The sequence below is a fragment of the Leptopilina heterotoma genome, unplaced genomic scaffold, assembly GCF_015476425.1.
Source record: "Leptopilina heterotoma isolate Lh14 unplaced genomic scaffold, ASM1547642v1 Lhet_99, whole genome shotgun sequence".
Lineage (NCBI taxonomy): Eukaryota > Metazoa > Arthropoda > Insecta > Hymenoptera > Figitidae > Leptopilina > Leptopilina heterotoma.
The window spans coordinates 355,447-374,681 of record NW_025111206.1 but is presented as its reverse complement, the minus strand read 5'-3'; the positions used below and the strand labels follow the sequence as shown (position 1 = coordinate 374,681).

Sequence of the window (19,235 nt, the reverse complement as noted above, 5' to 3'; positions counted from 1 at the left end):
GTTGTGCCAAGCAATTTTTTTTACTTTTTTTTAGTGGGTTGAATTGTTTCCTCGCAGCACTATATATACTATACCTATACGTATTGAAGAAAAAGGCATTAAAATAATTAATGATAAAATGAAAAAGAGTAAATTACAAGTAAATAAAAATAAATATACAACAAAAGATGAAAGAACTTTTTAGGATTGAAATAAATATTAATTATAAACATTGAAGAAAAATTTCTTTTTTTGTTAATCTCCAACCGAAGGAAACTTCTCCCAGAGTAACTCTCTTTTACGAAATGAAGCGCAACTTTATATTATATACTTTATGTTTCAATCTGGATATTTATATCTCGATGCAAGGTCCATAAAAGTTAATAAAATACAATTTCAATTAATATTTCATTAAAAGTCTTGCTAAATAGTATTTTTAACTCGTAAAATGTTTACCTTTTTTCCGCCGTGAACCGGAACCAGGGTAAGCACAACACCTGAAATAAATTATAAAAGCAATTAAAAACGATTATTTTGTTAATTATTTTTATTATTATTATTATTATTATTAATGTCATTATTATTCGTTAATTTTTGTTAAAATATAAAATTATAGAAGATAAATAATATTTTGGAGAAGGTATGTAATAGTTGAATAATAGTTCTCATATTTCGTTTTTCATATGTTGACAGTAATTGAACAAGATTCAATTTAGCATTGTTTCCAGTCAAGCGTAATTATATTCGACTAACAGAATCGAGACTTAGCTCTTGTTAATCAAAATGCAGATGCTTTGAATAGTAAATGCCATTCCTCTTGAGTTCTGCACATCTCATATCATGAAACCAAAATCACAAAAGCAAACTCCAAGAGTCGAAATTTCTTCTCCATTCCTCTTATTATAAAACACAAATTCCGTTTCATCTCATGAAAGCTGTTAATTTCATTTCCAAATGTTTCATCCTCGCAAATATAATTTTCCCCCTCAAAGCAGAATATTATTCTTGAAAATGATTTTTATTCTCGAAATGAAGTTTTTGCAAAATAAATATTCGATAAAATCAGGACTAAAAGTGCCTCTTTTTAAATACCGCATTTATTTCTTGAAAAAGAGTTCCAAATCTTATTTTATTTTTCGAATAATAAAACATATTAACTTTTCCGACCAGATTCATAATTAAAATTTACCTTCTATACAGTTGAGAAATTTCTTTTCCAATTTTCTTTTATTGGAACTAAAAAAATACAGTCAGAAGTAAATAACAGGTGGCCAAATGTATGTCAGTAAAGTCAGGGAAATGTCAGAAAAACAAAATTTTTGTCAGTAAGGTCAGGAAAATAACAGGAAAAAGAATTTTTCATCAGGGAAATTAAGAAAATTGAGACTTTGGTCGATTTATTTTCAAAAATTTTGTAAAATTTAATTGAAAATAATTAATTTTTTTTGAAGTATTTTTTTCCAATTTTTGAAAATCAACTTTTGAAGAATTTTAATTGCAAATTTTCAAAATAATTGAATTATCAAAAATTTTAATGAAAAATCTTTAAGGGTAAAATTAAAAATGAAAATGAATGAAAATTGGTAGCTACTAATTTTTTAAAATTCAATATTTTCATTACATTCAACAATTACATATTTTCGAAAATTCAAATACATGCAAAATAATTACATTCTAGAATTATTTTTAACATTTGTAAGAAAAAAATCATTTACAAAGTTTTTAATTAAAATTCATCAAAAAATTAATTAGTTTTTTTAAATTACACAAAAATTTTTTTAAGAAATTCAATTATTTTCGGAAAATTATTGCATTAAAATATTTTTATGAAGAATTTAAATTGCAAATTTTGAAAATAATTGAATTATCAAAAATTATAATGAAAAATCTTTAAATGTAAATTTAATAATGAAAATGAATGATAATTAGCTTCTAATTTTTTAAAATTCAATATTTTCAGTACTTTCAATTACATATTTCCGAAAATTCAAATACATGCAAAATAATTACATTCTAGAATTATTTTTAACATTTGGAAGAAAAAAATCATTTACAAAATTTTTAATTAAAATTCATCAAAAAATTAATTAGTTTTTTTAAATTACACAAAAATTTTTTTAAGAAATTCAATTATATTCTGAAAATTACATTAAAATATTTCTGAAAATTAATTCTTAGAATTCTTTTATCATATTTTTTAAGATTCAATTTTCTTTGAAGAATGTAATTAAAAAATTTATAAAAACTTAATTTTTTAGACTTATTTAAATTTCGGAAAAATCATGCTCTTATTTATAATTAATCCTATTCTTCAAGAATTTGATTATTTTTATTTATATTTTTCAAAAATTCAATTATGTTTTAAAATATTTTACCAAATTTTAATTAAAAAAATTATTTGTAAGAATTTCTTTAGTTTAATTCTTCGAAATTATTATATCTTAATAACTTAAGAAAGAAACATGGACAGTTACAATTATTATAAACAATTAAGTTTCTGTATTTAAATAATTGAATTCTAGAAGAACTTTCGGAAAATTATTTGAAATAATTGATTTAAAGATGAAGTTTAGTTGAGAATAAATTGTAGAAAATAATTGAATTCAGGAAGGGTTATTATAATTGTAATTTTCAGAAATTATTAAAATCCATAAATTTTCCTGTATGGAAAATGAGTAAAATTTATGAATTTCCTGTATGCAGGAAAATATAAAAATTTACGGAAAATGAGTAAAATTTATGAATTTTAATAATTCTTTTTATAAAAAGAATTTGTCAGGGAAAGTAATTTTAATGTCAGTAAATTGTCAGAGAAATGTCGGGGAAATTGATAAACTGAAATTTGTGACCAACCTTGAATAAATAAATGGACGAAAGTTTATTAATTAATAATATGAATTTATTTTGTAAATTTAATTAAATTAATATAATTAAATAATTTCGATATGTAATTAGATAGTAATATCTGAATTTTCCCCATAAGTTAAACATTTGCTTTAATAATCACAAAACTAATTGTTGTGTAGATTATTTATGTTTTGCCTAGTGAGTTGGCAGAAGCTCGGAAAAGCTCTTTGAATACCGAATAGAAACGCGCGGTAATGTTGGTTCTTGAGAATGGTTTCGTCGTCTTGGTAACAACACTGAGTGTGAATATGCACTAGTTTCACTGTTTCTAGGAATGTAAAGGATGTATATATACAACATTTAATTCTCCTTTATGCGCCAAGGTTGCTACTTATAGTACTTTAAAACCCAAAACATTTTGTCAGCAAAGGAGATAAAATCCAACCGAGAAAACAGTGACTCCTTTGTGTGAAATTTATTGTAATACCATCTTAAGTGAATTAAATAAATTCCCCCTTGCACACAAACTTCGTTCTCACTGCATTTCCATTTTGATTTTATTGAAATTTTATTCAAACAATTGTTCAATTTCTTTATATAGAGAAAATTTTCTTCCAATTTATTTTCGAGTTGTAAATATATATAATGTATTTTATATATGGTTCTGTCCGTATTGTTCTTCTACTCTATAAGAAAATATTAAATTTTTTCTGATATTTTTTAACTAAATAAAACATTTGTTTAGTAAAATTAATTTTTAATGCACTTGGAAAAAAGGGTTTAAAAAAATGAAAACACGATTAATTCTCAGCGAGCATTAAAAATACATTAGTTGAAAATTGTAGCAATTCGGAGCGTAGGGCGGAAAGACATGTGTTTTTTACACTGTCGCAATTTGAAATGACAAAGTATTATTTTAATTTTCGTCATGTAATTTTGTTTGGAGATTTAAATATGAAAGTTTATTAGGATGTTAGATCCATTAGGAGAGAAAGATGTTTATCATAAGAGGAGGCGTTTTTGTAAATGTTCTCCATTCAAAAAGTTAGATGATAGTGTGATTCATTTTTTATTAGAAACAAATGTAACGGAAATAAAAAAAAAAGGTGAAAAATAATTTTTCATCTACTTTGTAGACTTTTTATAATATTTTTAATCAGAACTAGATTTTCAAAATTTTTAATTCATTTATAATTTAATAAATTTAAATTCTAAATTTTTGAAAGTATTTTTTATGAAATTCTTGATTGGCTTTGAATCAGCTGTTGTATTTCAAAAATTTTGAACTTTTAATTGAACAAAATATTTTTTCAGTATAAATATTTTGTAAAAATTATCGATTTAAATAAAAATGAAATACGTAATTTTTTTAAATTTTGTGTGATTTTTAAACTTTCTAAATAATTTTTAAAGTAATTCCATATCTTCTATATTAATTATCGTTGAATTCTATTAAAATTCTATCGAAAATAATTGAATTCTAGCCAACAATTTTATTAACATTTTTAAAAATAATTGAATTTCTAAGAAGAATTTTAATACACGGAGAGAAATTTATAGTAGTGGGTAACATAATTGTGGTTAGGGTGACCATCTTTAATGCTACGTATACAGACAGCTATCTAGATAGTCACCGTTACCATCAATATCATCAGGAGTAACATCTTGGTAGTACGGGGTAGCATAACTATATTTTTTTTAGCATCTGTGATGGTTGGCAGTAGCATAATGATAGTATCGTGTAACATCATCTTTTTAACATCAAAATCTGACTATCCATTTCTCTCAGTGTAACGTTCTATCAAAAATAATTGAATTTTTGACAACAATTGAATATCTAAAAAGAATTTTATTAAAATTCTATCGAAAATAATTGAATTTCTAAAAAGAATGGTACTAAAATAATGTCGAAGATAATAATAATTGAATTCTTGCCAAGAATTTTATTAAAATTTTTGAAAGTAATTGAATTTCTCCCAAGAATATTGTTTTTTATGAAAATAATTGAATTCTTAACAAAAATTTTATTAAAATTTTTTAAAATAACTGAATTTCTGCTAACAATTTTATTTTCTCTGATAATAATTAAATGTTAGCATAGAATTTTATTAAAATTTATTTTAAATAATTGAATACTTTTGGAAAATTTTATTAAAATAGAAGATATTGAAAATCATTTAATTGAGGAAATTTTTTTTAAATAATTGAAATTTTGCCAAGAATTTTTTTTAAATTTATGAAAATAATTGAATTTCTGCTAAAAATATTGTTTTTTATGAAAATATTTGAATTCTTAACAACAATTTGATTAAAATTTTTAAAAAGAATTGAATTTATATGAAAAATGTTATTAAAATTTTTTCGAAAATATGTAATTGAATTTATGCCAGGAATTTTATTAAAATTTTTGAAAATAATTGAATTCCTGTAAAATTTTTATTATTTCTGATAATAATGAAATGTTTGCGTAGAATTTTATTAAAATTTATTTTGAATAATTGAATTCTTTTGGATTTATTAAAATGGTAGATATTGAAAATCATTGAATTGAGGAAAATTTTTTAAAATAATTGAAATTAGGGCAAGAATTTTTTTGACATTTATGAAAATAATTGAATTTCTGTTAAAAATATTGTTTTTTAAAAATACATATTTGAATTCATAACAACAATTATTTGATTAAAATTTTTAAAAACAATTGAATTCATATGAAAAATGGTATTAAAATTCTATCAAAAATAATTGAATTTCTGACAAAAATTTTGTTATTTATGAAAATAATTGAATTCTTGACGACAATTTTATTGAAATTTATGAAAATAATTGAATTTCTGAAAAAAATTGTGTTATTTATGAAAATAATTGAATTATTGACGACAATTTTATTATTCATGAAAATAATTGATTTTCTGACAGAAATTTTATTATTTATTAATAAGTATAATTCAATTCTTGAGAAAACTTTTTTGAAATGACTTATTGAATTGTTTCGAAGAATTCTATTAAATAACTTTTGAGAAAAAAATTGATTAGTTAATTGTATTTATAATTATAGTAATTATAATTATGATTTTTTAGGCACCTATTTTTAGAAAATAATTCACTTTTTCGCCTATTTAAAGTGAAAGATACTGCGAAGTCTAAAATTATTTTTATTTGTAGTATTTTTATTCCTTTTATTCCTATTATTATTAATGCTTTTATTATTATTTTTGTTCTTTAAATAAAATTTACATTACAAGATTATATTAGTAGTATCATGCAGCGAAGTGTACTTATGGATTTGTGTAGAAGAGGCAATTGAGCACGTTCGAGAGTACGTGTCTCATATTAAATTATTAAACCCACTGAAACCTATTATAAACAAGTACTTCAAATTAATTATGATCACTTTGAACAGTAGCTTTTCACATACAGATTGATTATTGCTTTTGTAATTAGTTATTTAATGTGAAAAACTGTGCAATACAGACATGCAATTTTAACAATATTTCGAAACGATTTTTGATTTATATTAACTATTTTCAAAACCATTGTTCATTAAACAAGCCTTTAAATTAGTTTGAATATTAAAATTAGTTTAGTCTAATTATCAATATAACAGTGTACATATTCGTTAACTTGGACTTTTTGAACTAATTTATCATTTTTTTTTTGTTGTTGTTCAAACAAATTTCGTTCACATTCTAATTACTTGCATAATATTTTCGGTAAAATTGCAATTATTCATCTTCATATACTTTTAAAAGAAATTTCAATTTAAATCAATTAAAATTCTCGAGATAGTTATTAATTGATTGCCTTATAAGTCATGTTGTGAAATTAGATTCTCCCTTTCTGTGAAATTATCAACCTTATAATATAATTTTCGCATGCGAAGAATTTTGCGCATTAATTTAATATTCGTTACACTTTCGTTTATAATAATAAATAGTTAAGTATTGCGCGTGAAAATTTTTGAAGATAAATGTCAACTGGATTTAAATACAGTATGTATATGTATATGAGGCATTCCATGTCAAGTGATCCAGGTGTCTTACGGTGTAATGCTTATTTCGATAATTTTTTACTCTTAAACTATTAAACATAAAAATTTGTCAAGGTACATTTTGGAAAGGTTTTTTCATGCTCTTTCGATTGAAAATAAGCATTTAAAAAAAAAAAAATTTTTTGACCCAAAAAAATCAAAATTAAAAATAAATTTTAATTTTTTGGAAAAAAGGTCCCATTTTTTTTTTTTTTTTTTTTTTAAACGAAAGCTGAGGTTTTTTCCTAAAAGGACATATAAATGAAAAAGTGGGACAAGAATGTTTAAACATTGAAAAACAGAGGTTTTTACTCTCTAAACCCGGTTTTTAGCTCTGTTTACGAGAAAATTCATTTTTTCAATGTTTAAACATTCTTGTCCCACTTTTTCATTTATATGTCCTTTTAGGAAAAAACTTCAGCTTTCGTTAAAAAAAAAAAAAAAAAAAAAAAATGGGACCTTTTTTCCAAAAAATTAAAATTTATTTTTAATTTTGATTTTTTTGGGTCAAAAAAATTTATTTTTTTTAAATGCTTATTTTCAATCGAAAGAGCATGAAAAAACCTTTCCAAAATGTACCTTGCCAAATTTTTATGTTTAATAGTTTAAGAGTAAAAAATTATCGAAATAAGCATTGTACTGAAAAACCCAAAAATTTAACCCCCTCCCCCTCGGAAAATATTGGACTAGGTAAAAAAATATTTTCACGAAAAATTACTATCTATTAGTACTACAAAAGCCCCAAGTTTTGCTACGATTGGAGAAAAATTTTTCTCCACCCGGATCACTTGACATGGAATGCCTCATATGTGGGATTTCAATATATATTTATATGCATGAGAATTGTTATATTGCCTTTATAGAGGAAATTCGAAACCGTAGCAAATATGTTGGGTCATTGCCGCACATCAGAAGCCATTAGATCGTACTTCAAACGTGTATCGAACTATTGGATCAATGCAAGATTAATCTTTAGTGAAATGCAATACAGTTATCCAATATAACATCTTTCTCCTATATTACATTATATATATGATATTATCGAAAATTGAAAAGTTCCATTCAATTGCAAAATTAATATTCGGTATATAAAAATTAATTTTTAGTTTTTAAATTTTGATTGTTTTTGATTGTTTTTTTTTTTTTTTTGATGAATTAGGATTCTTTTGAAAAGGTTTACTTTCTTGTATGGATTCTATTATTTTTTATTGTATTTGCTTTTCTTTTATTTATCGGTTTTTTGTCGTTTCTTCTCTTGTTGGTTTTTGAGAGATCAGGTCGTTTTTTTGAGAAAATTGAATTTTTTGAAAAGCTTCAAGTTCCCCTGAAGATTTTGTTAAGGATGACTTGTTTAAACAACGCTTTTGGCGTGCGATTATATAAATTTTTGAGAGAATGATTATAATGAAGAAATGATGGACATTGCAAAAAGGTTATTGACCAATTGAAACATAAATCCATGTATATTCGATTCGATGAAGCGAGGTCACGGTACCTCGAATAAACATCATCTCGAGTTTATGATCGTTGAACCGAATCCTTGACTTTTAGACCCGTGATGCGCTCCCACGCCACGAACACAGATTCATCATCTCTCTCTCTCTCTCTCTCTCTCTCTCTCTCTCTCTCTCTCTCTCTCTCTCTCTCTCTCTCTCTCTCTCTCTCTCTCTTTACAATGGAGAATGAATGTTTCGAAGATTGTGACGCGATAAAAAATGTTGATATAAAAGGAAACATTCTGTTCAACATGGACCTCGTGTTCAAGCGTTCATAAAGGGCCAAGGACAATCTTCTTTTTTTTTCCTTATTCTTCGTCTTCTTCTTTTTAATATTGTGTCAGAATGCAGCTTCCTGATTTACACTTGGCCTTTAAATGCTACCGCACCTCAATGAGTGTCGGTAATTATATACTCTCCTCTTAAGATGAAAATCTTTTTCATACTTTACAGTAGTCTTTACCTCCTTTATTGTTCAATATTTACAAAATAATGATTCATTTGTAAATTTTTTTTATTCTCTCCTCCTTTCTTGAATGTCCGAACAATGATAATGACAATACTAACATAACAACAACAGAAATCAACTATAATGATAATAGTAATAAGAATAATAAAAATAATTTTATAAAGTCTAGTTTTTACTTTAAAAAAAAAAATAAAATAAAAAAAATAAATAAACAATAATAAATTAATTAGGATTGCCACAGGTCAAATAAGTCAGGGAAAGTAGAATTGGTCAGGGAAATCAGGGAAAAGTCAGGGATTTTTAGTAAAAGTATTGGAAAAAATTGAATTTTTGAAATTTATAAGAAAACTCTGAATTTTGATGTTTTTTTGTTTGCCTCATAAAGTATAAAATTAATATGAATTCTAATACAAAACCTTCAATTTTTTTTCTATTTCTCACAATAATTTCTTTTTAAATAACTTAATTTTTCAAGAACTATCATAAAATTATGACTTATAAATTATTTAAAGAATAACATTACTTAAATATATCTTAATTAATTGAATTTTACAAGAATTGCGTTTACAATTTTCATAAAATAGATCAACTTTGAACGGTTTTAATTTTAAATTTTGAATGAATTTAATTAGAAAATTTAATGAACTTAGATTTTTTAAGAATTTTAATAATTCAAATTCTTATGAAATTAGTTACATTTTTTAATATATATATATATATATTTAATAAAGTATTAGGAATAATAGATTTATAAAAGAATTTTAGTTAAAAATACCCAAAAAAATTGAATTTTGGAAAAGTTGCAAATGATTGCAGAAATTCAACTAGTTTCATTTTAAATAACAAAATTTTTGTCAGAAATTCAATTATTTTCATGAATTTTAATAAAATTGTCGTCAAAAATTCAATTATTTTCATAAATAACAATATTTTTAGCAGAAATTCAATTATTTTCATAAATTTTAATAAAATTCTTGGCAAAATTTTAATTATTTTCAAAAACTTTTTTCAATTTAATGATTTTCAATATCTACTGTTTTAATAAAATTTTTTAAAAAGAATTCAATTATTTAACAAAAATATTTATAAAATTCTAAGCAAACATTAAATTATTTTCATAAATAATAAAAATTTCACAGGAATTCAACCATTTTTCAAATTTTTTATAAATTTCTTCCCAATAATTCAATTATTTTCATACATAAAATTTTTTACATGGATTCAATTATTTTCATAAATAATAAAACTCATCACAGAATTTCAATTATTTTTAATACAATTTTAATTTCAATTCTTTTGAATTTAGTCGAATTTTTTAATGTATATATTTAATATTATTTCCAAAATTTTAACATAATTCGCTTAGGAAGAAATCAATTATCTTGATAAATATCAAAATTCTTCCTAAAAATTCCATTGTTTTCAAGATTTTTAATAAAATTCTTTTTGTAAAAATTAATTATTTTTATAAATAACAATATTAATCACGAGAATAAAATTATTTTCAACAGCAATACAATTCTTTTCAGAAATGCAATTATTTTCAAAAATTAAAAAAAATTCTCGTCATGATTTTAATTATCTTTACAAACAGCAAAATTCTTCGATGAAATTCTATTATTTAAACAAAATTTTAATAAAATTCTACGTAAACAATTTCATTATTTCCATAAATAATAAAAATTTAAAAATGAATTTCAGTTAAAATTTTAGATTAGAAATGAATATTAAAAGCATCATAACGTGAATTTTTAGAAATAATTTAATTTTGAATAGGTTTCAAATTAAAATCTTTGAAAATCTAAATTTATCATTCTTTTAACAAACAATTTTGTAGAATTAATTTTTTTTGAAATTATTAAAAGATTTTATTTTCTTATAATATATAATTTAATTAAAGAATTTCCGAATAATCGATTTATTAAATATAAAAATAATTGAATTCTTGCAACGAATTATATATAATTTTTTTTTTTAAATAATTGAATTCTTTTGAGAAATTTTACTACTTGTAAAAATAATTGAATTCCTGCGAAGAATTATATTAGGATTTTTGTAAATAATTAAATTTTTTTTGAAAAATTGTATGGTAATTTAAATTATTATAAAACATGAAGAAATCGATCATTCCGAGTCGAAGACTCGGAGTGATCGATATCTTTATGTTTTACAATAAAATTTTGATAAGTTGTTAATTTTAAAAGGTTTGAATTTAAATGTTTTTTTTTGGAAATCAGGAAAAAGTCAGGGAAAAACAAAATTAAATATTTGTGGCAACCCTGATAATGATTATTATTATATTATTATTGTTATTATCGTTGTTGTTACTGTCGCTGTTATAAAAAAAAAAATAAAAAATTGAATGACTAAAAAATAGTCCTTGTTAAATTTTGTGGACAAATTTAAAAGGAAAAAAAAATTGATACACTTAGGGATGGAAATATAAATTTTATCTTTGCAAAAAAAAAGTGCATGAAGTGGAAGTAAATATACCTATAGAAAATTTTAGGAGCTATAAAAAAAATTTTATACATGTGAAAGCTGTGTGAGGTCACAAGAATATTGCTGTATCATTTGAAGTTGAAATTATATTCGAATCGGTGCAGATTGAAGTATCGAATTAAAGGGCTCTCTTGAGATCTTGAAAATCGACAGATTAACGAGACTTTGGGCTTTGGACGACATCTATCCTTGTACTGTGAGATATGTACATAGACACTGGGAGTTGTAAAGCCAGTGAATTTACGATGGCAATCGAGTTATATACGAAATCGTGTGGACGACTTTCGGAAACCTTCCTCGCAGATTGATATCGACGGAAACCAGATTCACGAATAGATGAATTGTCCATAAAATATGGATGCATTTATCCCTCCCTCCTCTCCCCCCCCCCTCTTTGTGTAGTCTTGTGTTTTGAACTTTGTTTATTTAGTTGAGAAAATCTCATCCTCGTTCGCTTGAAATTTAGATGAAATAGATGTGAATATTAAAATAAATTTTACATTCTTTTTTAAATATTAAAAAGAAATTTTTGTTTCTTTTTAATTGATTTGATTAAGGATTATTTTAATTATGATTAATAATTATTAACTTTAGGAGAAGTTACAGTAGCAAATTTTAGAAATAATTAAATTTCAGAAAATTTCAACTTCAAAATTTTTGAAAATTTAAATTCATGTAGAAATTTAATTATATTTAAATTTACATTTACGTTTTTAATTTTTTAAGAAGTTTATTATGAAATTTTGAATAACTGGATTCAGAAATTTTGAAAAGATTAGGTTTTTGAAAAATTTTAATATAAATTTCTTGACGATCATTGAATTTCCGGAAGTAATTAATTGAAAAATTGTCAAACAATTGTAAATTTCATCAATCTTTATCGAAATAAATATTCTATTTTTGAGAATTTTGTTCGAATTTCTTAAAAAATCGTGTTTTTGAAAAAATATATTACAGTTGCCACAAGTCAGGGAAATCAGGCAATTAAGGAAAAAATCAGGGAAAGTAAAATTGGTCAGGGAAATCTGGGAAAAGTCAGGGATTTTTATAAAAGAACTGGAAAAAATTGAATTTTTGAGAAGTTACAAATGATTGCAGAAATTCAATTATGTCCAAAATTTTTTTTAAATTATTGTCAAAATTTCAATTATTTTTAAAAATAATAAAATTCTTCTGCAAAATTCAATTATTTTAAAAAAATTTAATGAAATTCTTGGTAAAATTTCAATTATTTTCAAAAATTTTCCTCAATTCAATGCATTTCAATATCTACTATTTTAATAAAATTTTTTAAAAGAATTCAATTTTTAAAAAATGTTGATAAAAATTCTAAGGAAACATTAAATTATTTTCATAAATAATAAAAATTTCACAGAAATTCAATTATTTTTAAAAATTGTAATAAAATTCATGGCAATAATTCAATTATTTTCGTAAATAATAAAATTTTTTACAGATATTCAATTATTTTAATCAAATTCCTCGAAAAATAAAATTATTCTTGAAAATAATATTAATAATTATTGAAATAATTAAATTATTTGAAAATTTGTTAAGAAAATTCTTTATGAGAATTCACTTTTGAGAGAAATTCATTTATTAAATATATTATTATAATAAAAATTAATTTAAAAATGAACTTTAAATAAAATTTTAAATAATAATTGAATATAAAAATCATTATTGCATGAAGTTTTAGAAATAATTGAATTTTGAAAAGGTTTTGAAATTAAAATCATTGAAAATCTGAAATTTTCATATTTTTAATTGAATTTTTTTTGGAAATTATTTCATATTTTAATGAATTTTTTTTTTTTTAAATTATTTCAAGATTTTATTTTAATAAAATTTAACTGAAGAATTCCCGAATTTAATCCGAATTACGTAAAATTACATTGTAAACAAATGGATTTGGAAATTTTCAAGGAACTTCTGCCAAAAATTATTAAAAATATTTGATTAATAATAATTGAATTCTTTCAAAGAATTTCAATAAAATTTTGTGAAAATAATGACATTTTTTGAAAAATTTACTTAAAAATGTTTTAAAAATAATTGAAATCCTGCAAAGAATTTTATTATTTAAGAAAATAATTCAATTCTTACAACGAAGTTTATTACATTTTTTTAAATAATTGAATTCTTTTGGAAAATTTTATTAAAATGGTAGATTTTGAAAATATTTGAATTTCAGCGATGAATTTTATGACTTGTGAAATGTAATTGAATTCTTGCAACAAATTTTTGAAAATAATTTCTTTTTTCTAGAAATTCATTCAAAAAATTGTATTACTTATGAAAATATGTAATTGAATTCAAACAACGAATTTTATTACTATTTTTAAAATAATTGAATTGATGTGAAAAATTGTATTAATTGTAAAAATAATTGAATTCTTGCGCAGGATTTTATTTAAATTTTTGTAAAAAATTGAATTTTTTAAAAATTTTTATGGAAGTTTACATTATTATGAAACATGAAGATAGGAATAATTCCGAGGTTTAAATTTGAATTTTTTGAAAATCTTAATTCCTATGGGAAAATAATATTGCGATTAAATATTTATTTAAAAATGAATTTATTGTATAAATAAATATTAATTGATATTATTTATCGAATAATTTTACAATTGCAGTTATCAAAATAAGGAAAAAATTTAAAAACTTTTCTGAAAATCAGGAAAAGTCAGGAAAATATAAACTCAAATTTTTATAAAAATCCTGAATAAAATTAACGACTTTTTTCTTAATTTAAATCGACTAAAACATTTTTTGTGTTTTAAAGTTAATCCAAGGTTTGTAATTAACAATTCAATTTCTCGCAATAAGTTTCAATTCTAAAAGAAGAAGAAAAATATTCCTTAATGATACTTGATGAAATTATTAACGAACTGCGGAAATTAACTATAATCAGACAGTGTAAGTGAAAAATTCCCAATTAAATTAGAGAGAAAAAAATTATGAATATAATAAAATAATATATGAAAAACAATTTGCGAGAGAGAAAAAAAGAATCATGACCCTTTAATTGACTTTTATCTATTCGCCGCTCATTAAAGTATGCAAATCTGTTCAGAAATCAGAATGGAAAATTGCACGTCCGGAAATGAGTCTCTTTGGAAACAAGATAAATGGCTGAAGTTTGTTTCAACTCTCGTCCCTCGCAAAGTAAGTCGAACTGATGAGCTTAAAATGCGAAAACTTGCGAACATGAATTTTTTTCGGTTCATAGAAAAAAAAAAAAAAAAATATGAAAGAGAGAGAGAGAGAAGAGAAATGTGAAGTTTACGATTCATGAAATGGGACGTGAACGTTCGTCATTGCTTTGAGTTTTCAAAAGTACAGGTTGCAACTTTAGTTCCGGCATAATAATTTCGTATCTTCCTCTTCGTTTAACTCCAACTAACTATTCTAAAAAGGAGAGAGAGAGAGAGAGAGAGGGATGAGGTGGGGGGAAGAAGATTGCAACAACGAATTTCGAGTTGAAGACAAAGAGCGTGCGGAGGATTTCCTAATTTTCAGTTGACCCATCGCGTATATATCGCGTACTTGATCGTCATGCTCCAAAGTACACCCTAAATTTTGGACCGTGGCCTAGTATTTTCTATTTACATATATGTGTAATCTTGCCCCAAAACATTTTCTACTTTTGCTTTACTCGGTCCTTGAATTGGCCAATTGCTCACTTTACTTTCCGAAACAATATAAATATATTGCTTGGAAAAAATAAAAACAGGGGAAGGACTATTTTTTTTTCTTCATTTATGATCTTTCGTTTCTTCACATTGTTATAAAATCAAGGACGTATGTCCCAAAAAAGAATGTGTTTTTCATTTCTGATTCATTAAATCAAGTTACGAAAAAAAGGATTTTTAATTTTGTCATTGTGTAACGTAATGTTAGCTCCGAATAATGTATCATTAAATTATAGAATGGAATAGTGATTTCAATTATTTAAAATTACACATATTCATTGAATATTTGGTTTAATTTAAATGAACATGGTTTTGTATATTAAATATCTCGAAATGAGTCTACTTACTCTAGTGCAATATAATGTTACAATTATAACCAGTAATAATTTTAATAAATTAATTAAATAATAAAATAAAATTTTTAATAATAAAATAAAAAAAAGAACAAAATAATTAAATTAAAAATAATAGAACAATAAAATTGAAAATAATAAAATAATAGTTAAGCACAAAAGCGGAATTTTCTTATTCAGTATATCGAATAATAATGTGTAATAACGGAATAAAGGACTAAATTCAATAATTAATTAACAAAAATTAATTATTTGATTGAAATTGCACATAATTTGTTTAAAAGCTGTGAGAGGAGAAGTTTGGAAAATAATAATTTGATGTTTCCAGCAGCGAGTTTAATAATGGATAATCAGCTTTCCAGGTTGTTATAATAGGATCAAAGTTGGAAAATTTGAGATTAATAAATCGGCTTAATTTAATACACTGGCATTTCCAAGAAATAAATAAAATATTTTTTACAAAAAAAAGAAAATATAATCTAATTATTCGCTGAAATTATTAAAATTTAGGTACTTACATAAGAGAAATGCAGTTTTGAAACTCATCCTCGTGAATGGCATGCACGTGTTATGCCTGTAACAGGAACGAAAAATAAAAAAATTAGGTGAGAATATAAATCAATCAACTTTTCAAAAGTCAACAAAAACTCGGGAAGATAATTTACACGCGCTATTAAAAAGAACGCTCGTTAATGTTTCACCAAACACTTCATATAATTTTTTTTGTTTTCTACTTTTTTGTGACTATTTTCGTAAAAAAAAAATTGAATACCCGTGTAATTTATGCATTTTTTAAATATAATTTATTTTAGAGAAAAATTAAAACAATTAAAACTTCAAAGAAAGTTATTTGTAGGAATTGTTTTCTAAATTGTTTATTGTACCTAAAGGTGTAAATATTTATTGCTTTATTGTTTTTTTATAATTATTAGTTTTTTATTTTTATAATTATTAGGTAGTAATAATTATAAAAAAAATTTTGTATAAATATGAATTTTACTAATAAACACAATACATTTATAGTGTCAATTTTCAATTTTTACTAGCAACAGTTCGGCTAACTTCTTTTACTACCTTTTTAAAATAAAATTAGCAATTTTGAAAATAATAGAATTTAAAAATATTCTATAATTTAAATTTTTGTTGAAAACACTAAAAAAAAATTCAATTTTGGAGAAATTACAAATAATTGCAGAAATTCAATTATTTAAAAAAAATAAATTCTATAATATCGAAACATTGAATTTTTTTTAGTTTTTGTTGTAAACCCGTGTGATTTAAATTCGCGGTCCTTTATTACTCAGGGTGGTCACAAATTTCAATTTATCAATTTTCCTAACAATAATTTACTGACATTAAAATTACTTTCCCTAACAAAATTCTTTTTACAGAGGAAAATATTAATGTTTACGGAAAATGAGTAAAATTTATGAATTTTAATAATTTCTAAAGACAACTTCAGACTGTGAGGGACAGAAATAGTGAATGAATGAAAGAACATTCAAATTTATTATAGTTAATTATTTGAAGGAAATTAAAAGAAAAAATTAAAAAGAGGACAAATTTTATCCAAAGTCATTTGTTTAAATTTATTTTCCGGTTGTTTGTTGCTTTTTTCAAACGAATTGACAATATTTTGCACAGTTTTTGATATAGGAGAAAATGATGATACTAATGTACTACAGGTCCATTAGACTTTTCTTCCATATAACGTTAGTTTGTGAGAGAATAGCGTTTTTTGTCTCTGAGATTAGTATTTAAGTAGCGTGCGGTAAAAGCGTGAGAAAACGAGAATATTGTCAGTCTTGTTCTCAACATATGAAAAATTCAAATTAAAAGAAAATCAATCTACTATATACATATTTGAAGATTTTATTTTATTCATTACTTTTGTATATACATGAATCTACACAATTTCCAAATGAAAATTTACATATTTAATTATGCATATATAATTTATTGTGCAATGTACACTTATATATATGAAATTCTTCATATTGTATTATTTTGATTTCTATTCTATTATTTTGATTGACACCATTTACATTATTACATTCCCATGACTACAATGTGTATTAATTTTCGAATTGTAGATTCATCTATTCATAAGAGTCGGTATCAAAAGTACATCAATATTTTCAGGAAAATGTTACATTTTCGAAAAAAAAATTAAATATTATGTTACTTTAACAATTTTTTTCTTAATTAAGTTTTTTTTAAACATTTTAATTTTTATGATGTACGATTTTTTACACGAACACGGAAAAATTTATTTATCTAAAACAGCTGCAAATTTTACTAAATTATCAAAATTTATAGTTGTTTCAATTATTACTTTCGCATAAAAAAGGCAAATTTTTGTTACTTTTGTTTACTTTTGTTATTTTGTTCAAAATTTTTGAAATTTATAATTTAAAAAGTGTTTTTTTTTAATTTTTGTCCATTTTATCATTTTTTATAATTGATTATTTAAATTTTAAATCATTATTTATTATTATTTATTTATTCGTTAATAATAAATAATGATTTATTATTATTGAATCATTATTATTTATTTATTCAATAATAATAAATAATGATTTAAGTACAAAATTATAAAAAATTATTATATTTGTGAAGCTTCTTGAAGATAAAGGTTCGTAAGAAGCATAAACTTTTTTTCATGTAAAAAATAACGAATGAGCTTCGACCTTTAAATAAAGAAATATATAAACAAACAATAGAAAATTCTTTTTTATCAGAGTAAAAAATCATGTTTCATAAAAATTAATATGTTTGAATTTTTTAACAATTTAATTATAAAATGAAATGTTAAAAAACCAATATTTAATTTTCGTAAAATGGAACATATTTTTATGAAAAGTTTGGTGTGGTTTACATACCGATCCTGTTTAAAAATTAAATAAATGTATTAATTTTTTAAGAAAAAGTATAAACAAAGGAAAATTTTTTTTTTTTCATCAATGCAGATTTTTTGAATTTAATATCAAAAGCAAATTTTATTATTTAATACAATTTTTAATAAATAAAAATATATTTTTCAAAAAGATAAATTGTTTGATGTTTTCAAAAATAATTTTCGATATGCGTAATGAAAATTTTATTTGCTGCTTTTTATTATTTATTTGTTGAAGTAATTTATTTTCGGATGAAACTTTTAAAGAGGGAATTTATTTTTCGTTTATTATTTGATTTTTGTTTTCTCGTATTTATTATTTGCTTTTTCTTTTTTTTGTTTGTCTGTTTTTTTAAGCAATTTTTCCTAGGTCAGAATTAGCTTTTCGATTTAACGTCACACGATCGCATATTCAAGTGACATATCATTGCTGCCATCTCATCAGATTTAAAAAACGATAAGGCGTGAGATAGAAAGTTGAGTCATTATCCAATGAAGGTGAAAAGTCAGGGCGATAATTTGCTGGGGTCTTATGCCTTTTAAACTAGTTTTTAAAATGGGGTGTTTGGAGAAAGTATGAGTATATTACATAGATGTTGACGTATAAGTTGTCTTCCACGATCATTATATATGTTTTTAATGTTAAAGATTTAATTTTTCCAAAACATTTAAAAAGCTACTTAACTTTTTAATAATAATAATTTTGTTTTAATTCTTTAGAAATTTCATAAAAAAAATCTAAACTCTAAATTGAAATTTATACATTTATAATGGTTTTTTTTAAAATGGAAATTTAGTAATTGGGGAAAGGGAAAAAAAGAGGAAATTATGATCATCTCGAAAATTCATGGACGTAATCAGGAAAAAAAAATATTAATATTCAAAATTAATAATATAATTAAATTCTACTTTAATATTAATGGTAAAATTTGAAGATGAAGTAAAATTTGAAATTTGTTCATATTTGTCGC

The 19,235-nt window shown here is 22.8% G+C and overlaps 1 protein-coding gene across 3 annotated transcripts in view; it reads right to left on the bottom strand.

The window, feature by feature from the left end:
• Positions 1–19,235, bottom strand: part of LOC122512455 (putative uncharacterized protein DDB_G0282133) — a 112,752-nt gene that overhangs the window by 23,354 nt on the left and 70,163 nt on the right. For all 3 annotated transcript variants that reach the window (XM_043628289.1, XM_043628290.1, XM_043628291.1), the window contains exons 3-4: positions 15,887–15,942; positions 436–476 (exon numbers count right to left, since the gene is read on the bottom strand). In XM_043628289.1, coding sequence (XP_043484224.1) covers positions 436–476; positions 15,887–15,929 — 84 coding nt within the window. In that variant the 5' untranslated portion in view covers positions 15,930–15,942. The remainder of the gene's footprint in view (positions 1–435; positions 477–15,886; positions 15,943–19,235) is intronic.